This window comes from Alnus glutinosa, chromosome 3 (assembly GCF_958979055.1).
Source record: "Alnus glutinosa chromosome 3, dhAlnGlut1.1, whole genome shotgun sequence".
Lineage (NCBI taxonomy): Eukaryota > Viridiplantae > Streptophyta > Magnoliopsida > Fagales > Betulaceae > Alnus > Alnus glutinosa.
The window spans coordinates 1,080,993-1,091,930 of NC_084888.1; the positions used below are offsets into that span (position 1 = coordinate 1,080,993).

The following is a 10,938-nucleotide window of genomic DNA, read 5'->3' on the forward strand; positions in this document are numbered from 1 at the left end:
CTATATGTACGGTATATACATTTCAGGCTGCATGGGTTTATATTTTTTTTTTATGTGGTTAAATTATATATATATATATATATATATATATATATATATATATATATATATATATTTTTTTTTTTTTATGCATGCAAATACATTTCGGGACGTGTATTTAAATACAAAATAATATATAGTACATATACTTAGGGTTATGGTAGTATAGTATATATACTTATACTTAGTGTCATGATTTAAATTTAGGGTTTATATTTAGTTTTAATTTATAGTTTATGTTTTAGTTTTAGGTCTTAGGGTTTAGCAATGTGTACATGCAGTACATGCAATGCATACACGTTATGGGTTGCATGGGTTTATATAAAATATATATAATATATTAAATATATATATATAATATATTAAAAAAAAATAAAAAAAATGACATTTGGAGACGTGTATTTACATACACGTCCCCAATTGGGCACGTGTACTACGTACACGTGTCCAATTGATTGGCCAGGCACCTGGCCAATCTTAGGATATAAATTATATTTAAATTATATATTATTCAAATTATATACTTTTTAAATATATTTTAAATTTTAAATTTTATATTTAATTTATATAAAAGAAATGGGTAGCTTCCAGAGGAAGCTACCCATTTCTTACGCAATTCTCTCTCTCTCTCACTCTATCTCTCTCTCTCTCTCTCTCTCTCTCTCCGTCGAGCTCTGGCCGGCGACGACAGCCCATTCCGGCGACCCTCCCTCTCTCTCGCTCTCCCTAGCTCTCTCACCTCCCGTTCCGGCCGGCCAGTACTGTCCGGTACCCCCCCTCTCTCTCTCTCTCTCTCTCTCTCTCTCTCTCTAGCTCTCTCTCTCTCTCAGCTCTCGCCACTGTCCCCCGCCACTGCACAGCCCTCGCGTCCGTTCAAGGTATTCCCTCCACTTCCGGCCTCTCACTCTCACTCATCTTCTCAATCTCTCTCTCTCTCTCTCTCTCTCTCTCTCTCTCTCTCTCTCTCTCGGTTTACAGTGCATATCTAACATTTTGAGCTTTAATTTTTTTTTTTTTTTTTTTTTTCTGTCAAAAATTCCAGGTACACGTACAAGCTTGCACTACAAAAATCACTGTGAGTTATTTTTATTTTTGTTTTGAATTTTTTGCTATAAGTTTGTATATTTTATTAATTTTTTTTGTGATATTTGTATAATTTTTTTCATTGTCTAGTTTGTGGAAATATGGAATATATACTTGTAGATTTTTTATTACTGATTTTTTATTACTGAATCATTGTCTAGTTGGTGGAAATATGGAAAATATGGAATATGGAAATATGGAATTTATTGGTGATTATATTTAATTTTTTTTTAAAAAAAACTCTTGATGTGAGGATATTTGAGATATATTTTAGTGTGCTACTATGGATTTAATGTGCTATTGTGAATTTTGGTATTTTTATGAAGTGGCAAAAAGAAAAAATATCCGCTATCATCTTAATTTTATAAAAATATGATCGTGAGCAATAATGGCAAAGTAAAATTAAAATACAAAATTATAATCAACATATTGTGCTATGAATATATATAAATTGTGGGGAAAATAAATTGTGCTACTAATATATATAAATTGTGGTATTTTCGGGAAAAAAAAAACAAAAAAACAAATATTCCACTGTCCACCATTTACAATCATATTCGTAAAAAATACCTTAAAACAAACGTCATAAATCATCAATTGCGACGAATTTGTTTTTTATCTTCCATTTTTAACGTTAACTATTCATGTGAAGAGACTACATATTTATAAGAAGAATTTGGTATCTTCGGATAAAAAAACTCAAAAAAAAAATACTAAAATTTCTCTCATATGCATATATAAACTTTATATCCTAAAATCATAACCATAAAACCAACACAATAATAAACCCTTAAATAAACTTTGAATCCTATACGTTCTAAAAAAAAACCCTTACCCTAAACCCTAAACCCTAAGCCCTACAAAAAAATCCTACACTTTCTAAAAAAAACCTAAACTGCTAAACCCTAAACCCTAACAAACCCTAAACTCTTATAAAAAGAATAAAATAAAACCCTAAACCCTTTAAAAAAAATAAAAACTTACTACACTTTCGAAAAAAACAACGAAAACCCTAAACCCTAATCCTAAATCCTTACAAAAAAAGATTCCTACACTTTCTTAAAAAAAACTCTTAACCCTAAACCCTAAACCGTAACAAACCCTAAACCCTAAAACCCTAAACCCTAAACCCTAATCGCTTTAAACCAAAATAAAACCCTAAATCGTAAACCCTAAACCCTTAAAAAAAAAAAATTTACCTAAAACCCTAAACCCTAAACCCTTAAAAAATAAAAACCTAAAACCCTAAACCCTAACCCTAGATCCTAGACCCTAACAGATCCTAGACCCTAAACCCTAAAAAAAAAAAAAACCTAAAACCCTAAACCCTAGACCCTAACAAACCCTAAACCCTAAACCATAAACCCTAAAACCCTAAACCCTAAACCCTAATCGCTTAAAAAAAAAAAACCCTAAATCCTAAACCCTAAACCCTTGAAAAAATTTTTTTTACCTACAACCCTAAACCCTAATCGCTTAAAAAAAAAAAAACCTAAAACCCTAAACCCTAACCCTAGACCCTAGACCCTAACAAACCCTAACCGTAAACTCTAAACCCTAAACCCTATACCCTAAACCCTAACAAACCCTAAATCCTAAACCCTAAACCGTAACAAACCCTAAACCCTAAACCCTAATCGCTTTAAACCAAAATAAAACCCTAAATCGTAAACCCTAAACCCTTAAAAAAAAAAAAATTTACCTAAAACCCTAAACCCTAAACCCTTAAAAAATAAAAACCTAAAACCCTAAACCCTAACCCTAGACCCTAGACCCTAACAAACCCTAAACCCTAAACCCTAAAAAAAAAAAAAAACCTAAAACCCTAAACCCTAGACCCTAACAAACCCTAAACCCTAAACCATAAACCCTAAAACCCTAAACCCTAAACCCTAATCGCTTAAAAAAAAAAACCCTAAATCCTAAACCCTAAACCCTTGAAAAAAAAATTTTTACCTACAACCCTAAACCCTAATCGCTTAAAAAAAAAAAAACCTAAAACCCTAAACCCTAACCCTAGACCCTAACAAACCCTAACCGTAAACTCTAAACCCTAAACCCTAAACCCTAAACCCTAACAAACCCTAAATCCTAAACCCTAAACCGTAACAAACCCTAAACCCTAAACCCTAAAACCCTAAACCCTAAACCCTAATCGCTTTAAACCAAAATAAAACCCTAAATCGTAAACCCTAAACCCTTAAAAAAAAAAAATTTACCTAAAACCCTAAACCCTAAACCCTTAAAAAATAAAAACCTAAAACCCTAAACCCTAACCCTAGACCCTAGACCCTAACAAACCCTAAACCCTAAACCCTAAAAAAAAAAAAAACCTAAAACCCTAAACCCTAGACCCTAACAAACCCTAAACCCTAAACCATAAACCCTAAAACCCTAAACCCTAAACCCTAATCGCTTAAAAAAAAAAAACCCTAAATCCTAAACCCTAAACCCTTGAAAAAAAAAATTTTACCTACAACCCTAAACCCTAATCGCTTAAAAAAAAAAAAACCTAAAACCCTAAACCCTAACCCTAGACCCTAGACCCTAACAAACCCTAACCGTAAACTCTAAACCCTAAACCCTAAACCCTAAACCCTAACAAACCCTAAATCCTAAACCCTAAACCCTAAAAAAAAAATAACCTACACTTTCTAAAAAAAATACCCTAACCCTAAACCCTAAAAAAAAATCCTACACTTTCTAGGAAAAAAATCCTAACCCTAAACCTTAAACCCTAACTCCTAAACCCTAAACCTTAAAAACATTTTGACATACACTTTCTAAAAAAATACCCTAACCCTAAACCGAAAAAAAAAATAAAATTCCTACACTTTCTAGGAAAAAAACCCTAACCCTAAACCTTAAACCCTAACACTAAACCCTTAAAAATAAAAAAACAAAATCCTACACTTTTAAAGAAACAAATAAAACCTAACCCTAAACCCTAACAAACCCTAACCCTAAACCCTTTAAAAGAGTAAAAAAAATAAAAACACTTACACTTTCTAAAAAAAAACTAAAACCCTACATAAAATAATCCTACACTTTCAAAACAAACCATAACCCTAACCCTAAACCCTTAAAAATAAAAAATGAAATATATTTGTACACGTTTATACTGTAAGCCGTATGATTTGTCTTGTCCTCTTAACCCTATACAGATAAACATGGACAAGTCTTGGATGTCAACACCTAGGGGTACGACACGGTATAACGATGGGTGTAGGGCGTTTGTGGCATTTGCCGTTAGTAATTGTACGGCCGGCGATGGAAAAATTTACTGCCCATGCAAGTATTGTCGAAATAACCAGCGTCACACTCCTGAGTACGTTCTTGCCCACCTGACTGGAGGTCGGGGGATGAATCCGGGATACAATTTGTGGTATATGCACGGTGAGACTACGACTGGTTCCGCTATTCCTGGTCAGTGTTCGAGTCATCACAGTGGCACAGAGGCCGCTGACCGTAGCACTGAACATGGTGATCATGTCACAGAACAGGAGGGTGTCGCCGTGGAACAGGATGATAACATGCACGCCATGTTGCGTGACGCCTTCGGCGTGCACGATGTTCCTGAAGGGGTCAGTACTCTTCCGCAACAAGTTGATGAAGATACCTCGTGCGGGGACGCATTGAAGTACCAAGAGCTGTTAAAGACTGCCGAGAAGCCCCTTCACCCTGGTACGAAGCACAGTAAATTGAGTGCTACTGTACACATGTACAACTTGAAGTGCGTTGGAGGTATTAGTAACAAGATATTTTCAGACATTCTCGAATTCATCAATCAGTTGTTGCCTCCTTGCGATAAGGCATTGCCAGATAACACGTATGAGGCGAAAAAGTTCCTAAGTGGCATGGGTCTGGGGTATGAGAAGATTCCGGCGTGCCGTAATGACTGTATGTTATTCTGGAAAGACAATAAAGAATTAGATTCATGTACCGTATGTGGAGAGTCTAAGTGGAGGGCTGATACACATGTAGATGATGATGGTGAGATCATATCAGCGAGAAAAAAACGCCCGGTGAAGATCTTGAGGTGGTTTCCACTCATCCCACGGTTGCAGAGGTTATTCATGTCTGAGCATACTGCGCCCCATATGAGATGGCATGCAGAAGGCCGCACTAGGGATGGCGTATTGAGGCACCCGGCCGACGGTGAGGCATGGAGATCGTTTGACATTTTACACCCAGATTTTATGGCAGAGAGTAGGAACGTCCGGCTTGGTTTGACAGCAGATGGATTTAATCCATTTGAGAACATGAGCACATCCCACAGCACATGGCCCGTAATGCTTGTGCCGTACAATTTGCCACCTTGGATGTGCATGAAACAGTCGTCCTTCATCCTTTCCATGGTTATCCCTGGACCGAGCTCACCAGGTATGGATATTGATGTTTACCTTCAGCCATTGATTGATGAGTTGCTGGAACTGTGGAATGTAGGGGTACGAACATTCGATGCTTCAAAGAAGGAAAATTTTATTATGCGATCTCAGTTGATGTGGACGATAAACGACTTTCCAGCGTATGCAGATTTATCTGGTTGGCCTAACAGGGGTGCGAAGGCATGTCCTTGCTGTATGCAATCGACGCGTTCTATACGCTTAAAGAACGGATGCAAATTTTGCTATATGGGGCACAGGAGATATCTGCCGCCTGAACATCTGTGGCGGCTTAACAGGAGGACATTTGACGGTACTGAAGAATTTGACAGCGCCCCGATTGTGCCATGCGGATACGAGGTTCTCCAACAGTTGGACGGAGTTGCGTTTGGGGATGAGACCGCGGGTAAGAAGAAGAAACGGAAGAAGCGGAAGAAGGGTGCAGGGAGTTCCGATGTTATATGGAAGAAGAAAAGTATATTTTTCAGATTGCCGTATTGGGAAGACAATTTGCTTCGGCACAATCTTGATGTTATGCACATAGAGAAAAATGTCATGGACAATATACTTGGCACTATTTTGGATATAAAAGGGAAAACGAAGGACAACTTGGCAGCTCGGCTGGACTTGCAGGAAATGGGGTTGAGACCTAAGTTGCATCCGTTCACGGCCGCCAATGGTAAAACGTATATTCCCGCTGCCTGTCACACCATGACTAGAGAGGACAAAGAAAGTTTTCTGAAGGTTCTTCGAAATGTGAGGGTCCCGGACGGATACGCCTCGAACATTTCACGATGTGTTCGGCTGAAGGACCGTACAATTTCCGGGTTGAAGAGCCACGATAGCCACATACTGATGCAACAGCTTCTTCCAATTGCACTGCGTAAGTCATTGCCTGATAAAGTTGTTAGACCTCTTGTGGAGATTTCGGCATTTTTTAGAGGCATATGCTCAACAAAGCTATCACAAGAAGATATGGACCGACTGCAGGGTGACGTCTGTATCACTTTGTGCAAACTAGAACAGATATTCCCTCCAGGGTTTTTTACGAGCATGGTCCACTTGGTCGTGCATCTTGTGCGCGAGTGTAGACTCGGCGGACCCGTGCAGTATAGATGGATGTACCCGGCGGAGAGGTAAAATTCAGCGTAATATGTAAATATATAATTTGATTTAAATGTAACCATAATTGACGACAATTAAATTGTCGTGTATGTGTGTACACCAGGAGTCTGGGGCATTTCAAGTCTACTGTGCGCAATAAAGCGGCTCCTGAGGGGTGCATTGCAGAGGGGTACATAGCGACCGAGCTGGTAACGTTCTGTTCAAGGTATCTGAATAACGCACCAACATTCCACAACAGACCTCAGAGGAATCCTGATGGATCCAAGGGGGCGGGCACGCGTGTTACCCTGAACCGGTTGATAATGCACCAGATTCATCGTTATATTGTGTTCAACTCTGAAGAGTTTCACAATTTGCGGACGTAAGTAGTGTTTATATATTTAACAGAATTCGAATAACGCATCTAATTGATTTTACTACATAATTGTATACGCTGAATGTAGGATGCACAAAGACGCGCTTAGGCGATCATGCACTAGAGGTCGCATTACGGAGGCTCTTATTGAAGCAGAACATCATGAGCAGTTCTGCGAATGGTACCCTGCATATGTAAGGAAATAGTTGTAATTTTTAAGTTGGATAAAGTTATGCGGGTTCAATATAATTACCCAATACACGTGTTTAATATTTGTAATTATAACATAGGTCGATGGCCTTGACGATCAACGTAGGGAGGAATTGGGCCACAACTTGGTTATGCGTTGTAGAGGGCTGAAGGAGACAGCGGTCAAGTACAACAGGTACGTGGTAAATGGGAAATTGTTTCGCACGCTTGCCCATGATGTGGGAAGGAGGACTCAGAACAGCGGCGTATGTGTTCCTACCGTTGAAGGCGAAACGTACTACGGGCAGTTAACCGATATAGTTGAGGTCGAGTACTATGACAGGACTACGTACGTCCTATTTAAGTGCAATTGGGCAGACCCCACGATGGAAAGAGGATTCACAATAGACGAGTATGGCCTAGTGTTTGTCAACTTCAATCACCTCGTCCACAGGGGAGAACTGATTCAGGACGAGCCGTACGTGCTTACATCTCAGGTGGATCAAGTATTCTACGTCGAAGATGGAAGGAACCCAAATTGGGTTTGTGCGGTTAGGACCAAACCGCGCAACGTGTACGACGTTGGCCAGGGGGATGGGAGTAATGAGGATGGTACAACCTACCATGAGTGCGTACCGCTCGTACTAGCCACTGATGACCTACCTGATACGAATGATGAATTCGAGTACGACAGGCCCGACATTGATCCGATTGAAGCTCCTGTGATACAATGATTGATGTATTTCTTTTGAGTATAATTAGCTTGAACTCAACACACTTGACTGATATATAAATTGTTTGTACAATTCGCTTGAACTGAATAAGGGTTTCTATTATTTGCATAAATTTCGTTGTATAATTTGCATATTCATTAAAAATATATTACAAAAAATATTCTAATTAATTTGTCTACATTTATTCGCAGGTATTGATGGACCAGGGACGCCATCCTTATGCATATCGGGCACCTCGCCCACCCGTGCCCCCCATGACCACGCCCACTGATTCGACGCCAGTATATACTGCGGCGTGGCCACCCCACCCAGACGGGGCTTATAGACCATTGTTGCCGGGTATGGTGGCCGTGCCCACGTCAGATCACGGGCAGACCAGCACAGCTGGAGTTGGCAGCTCTCCATTGTCGGAGCTGCCGACATTATCTCAGTTAGGGTTCACCTAACCGGGTAACGCCTATCGATGGTGGGTGCAAGAGGGGGTGGGGTCACAGGGTTATGCGCCGTACTTTCCGTATACGTATAGTCGACCTATGACGTGTAACCCTGATAGTGAGACGCAGGATTGTAGATTTCCACTGTCACAGACCGGGGAGATGCAGATGCCGGCTGTGGGGTTGGGACAGATACCGGCACAGGCGGCGATGCAGGGCCAGATTTTGGGGCCGAGACAGATGCCAGCATCGGGGGCGAGTCAGGGCCCGGGGCATGTAGAGAGGCAGATGCCGTTACCTGGTGAGAGCCAGATGCCGCTTTCCGGTGAGAGTCAGATGCCGCTTTCCGGTGAGAGTCAGATGCCAGATGTGGGGGGGAGCCAGACTACCCATGAGGAGGACGTTGCGATGTTGGGTACCGATCAGTTGGCCCCCGGTAGCCCCCAGGGTATGGATTCAGATGATGATCAGCATCCTCCACCAGCCGGAGAGGTTGGCGAGGAGGTTGCAGGCGACCCAGCGACGCAGCACATAGGGACTGGGCAGATTCGGTTGATGGGTAAGTACATATGTAGACATCCTTAAAACTCATATTATGTTACCAAAATATTTTTTTTGGTTTGGAAAAAAATAACTATTTGATTACATTTTGTTTATATATGTGTGTGTGTGTTATTTAGTGTTAACCAATTAAATTAATGTTGAATATATTTTTTCATTAGGGTACAACCCAGACGGGACCATTTATTATGAGGTGATTGACGACCCAGCGAGAAACTGGGTGCTCCCGAGGGGGAAGAAGGTTGTATTGCAGTACAATGCTGCTATACAACCTGTAGGACGAGCCTGCAATCGTTTTCGGCGGGAAGTGGGCAAGATGATCAGGAGTGGGTCCTACATACACATGCGGGACGAATGGGCGAGGGTAAATAGGCAGATTAAGCAGGCAATGTGGAACGCACTGATGGTATGTTTATGAATATAATTTAATTATTTATTTGAATTAAACTTGAGCTTAATGTTTAGGTTGAAGTTTTTAAACCTATAATGCTTTGATTGAAATGTGCAGGAGGAGTTCTATCTACCTGTATCAGTTGACATGCGCAGGGCACAACAGGAGGCGTGGAATGATATTGGACGTAAGCACCGCTCGTGGAAGTCGAGGTTCAAAACCCAACTAGGAATTGGAGACGGTGACACGCCCGAGAGTATCCGTGCGAGAATGCCGGAGAAATTTTTTGAGCAGTATGATGCAGAAGATGTAGAATTCCTGCTGAGAGATTGGTGCAGAGAGCATAAAATCGTATGTAGGCCAAAAAATTGTCAACTATTTTTTAATAACAGTTCATTTAATTTTAGTTTTAATTTAAGTGTGTCAATTGTTACATGTTTACTTTCATGTTCAATGCGTAGGCAACCTCTGAACGGATGAAGAGGTTGCGGGAGCGGAATGACCTACCCCATTGTGCGGGATCTAAAAGTTATGCCAGATTTAATCACGAGGAGGTAATTAAATATATATGTTTATGTTTTTAATATTTGTTGGTAATTGTTTTTCTTTTTCTTTTTCTTTAAACTATTTTTATCGCTATCTGTTTGTTATATATGTCAACTGCATGACGACAGGCATGTACATCTGGCACGCCCCCCACTCGCGCCGCGTCGTTCGTGAAGACCCACACAAAGAAGGACGGCACTTTCCTGAACGACCGTACACGGGTCTTATGCGTATGCTACTGATTTAGTTTACTAATATTTTTAAATTATGTGTGATATGTCATTATTCAATATATGACTTTTTCATGTTGACGACGTACAGGAGAGGATGACGCAGAGTTTAGCCAGTGATCCAGCCGCCACGCAAAGCGTCTCCACAGACACGGTGCGTTGGGCACCGAACGACGCTTACGAACAGGCGATTGGGAGGCCTGAGTATGCAGGGAGGGTTCGGCAGGTTGGCCCGAACGTCACACCTGTTCGAGGGACATGTTTTTCATATAGGCCTCGGTCACAGGGGGGACCATCTCAGGGGACGTCTCGGGATTGGGCCGAACAGTCTCGGAAGATGGAAGAGATGCAAGCGGAGCTACATGCTGAGCGAGCGAGGAATGACCGTTTGGAGCAGCGCGTGCAACAGTTCGACGGCATAGAGCAGCGCTTGCGAGAGATGGAGGTCTTCATGTCCTCCATGGCAGTACCAGCACCATGTGTTGGTAATCAGTCTTCTCCTGCACACGTAGGTAGTACGTCGTCCGTTGGTAGTGCATCTGCAGGTATGGTTTATATTGTGTATAGGACAAAATTAATTTCAATTTGTTTTCATTACCCCTTTAATTTTGCAAGTAATATTATATACTTTAATTGTCTATATTATTTGCAGGTAATTCGACAACGGTTGGTACGTTGTCGCCTGTTGGACGACAGCTGAGCCAGCACTCCACTGTCGCTACACCTTCGCCCGCTACACCATTCATTGCGCAGCAATCGCCGGTGGGCGAGAACACGCCTGGGACGGTACCTCGTGATTCGCAGAGACGCCTTTCAGATTTGTAGATATTTTGTGTAATTATTTTTTGTTCGTAAATATTTGCTTG

General features: G+C 40.9%; 2 protein-coding genes across 2 annotated transcripts; both read left to right on the forward strand.

Annotated features, from left to right (window-relative positions):
- Positions 1-818: 818 nt before the first annotated feature.
- LOC133862440 (uncharacterized) lies at positions 819-10,938 on the forward strand. The gene is made up of 9 exons (XM_062298256.1): positions 819-917; positions 1,082-1,114; positions 8,102-8,903; positions 9,067-9,311; positions 9,414-9,647; positions 9,758-9,850; positions 9,971-10,072; positions 10,164-10,617; positions 10,725-10,938. Exons 3-9 carry the CDS (start codon positions 8,444-8,446, stop codon positions 10,895-10,897), a joined length of 1,761 nt encoding a protein of 586 aa, XP_062154240.1. The 5' UTR covers positions 819-917; positions 1,082-1,114; positions 8,102-8,443; the 3' UTR covers positions 10,898-10,938.
- LOC133862771 (uncharacterized) lies at positions 6,805-7,915 on the forward strand. The gene is made up of 3 exons (XM_062298643.1): positions 6,805-6,993; positions 7,076-7,181; positions 7,278-7,915. Exons 1-3 carry the CDS (start codon positions 6,935-6,937, stop codon positions 7,908-7,910), a joined length of 798 nt encoding a protein of 265 aa, XP_062154627.1. The 5' UTR covers positions 6,805-6,934; the 3' UTR covers positions 7,911-7,915.

Coding starts and splice junctions, on each gene's coding strand:
- LOC133862771 (XM_062298643.1), top strand. CDS start 6,935: ATGCACCAGATTCATCGTTATATTGTGTTCAACTCTGAAGAGTTTCAC. Junction 6,994..7,075: donor GAGTTTCACAATTTGCGGAC/GTAAGTAGTGTT, acceptor CGCTGAATGTAG/GATGCACAAAGACGCGCTTA. Junction 7,182..7,277: donor GCGAATGGTACCCTGCATAT/GTAAGGAAATAG, acceptor ATTATAACATAG/GTCGATGGCCTTGACGATCA.
- LOC133862440 (XM_062298256.1), top strand. CDS start 8,444: ATGACGTGTAACCCTGATAGTGAGACGCAGGATTGTAGATTTCCACTG. Junction 8,904..9,066: donor TGGGCAGATTCGGTTGATGG/GTAAGTACATAT, acceptor TTTTTTCATTAG/GGTACAACCCAGACGGGACC. Junction 10,073..10,163: donor ACCGTACACGGGTCTTATGC/GTATGCTACTGA, acceptor GACGACGTACAG/GAGAGGATGACGCAGAGTTT.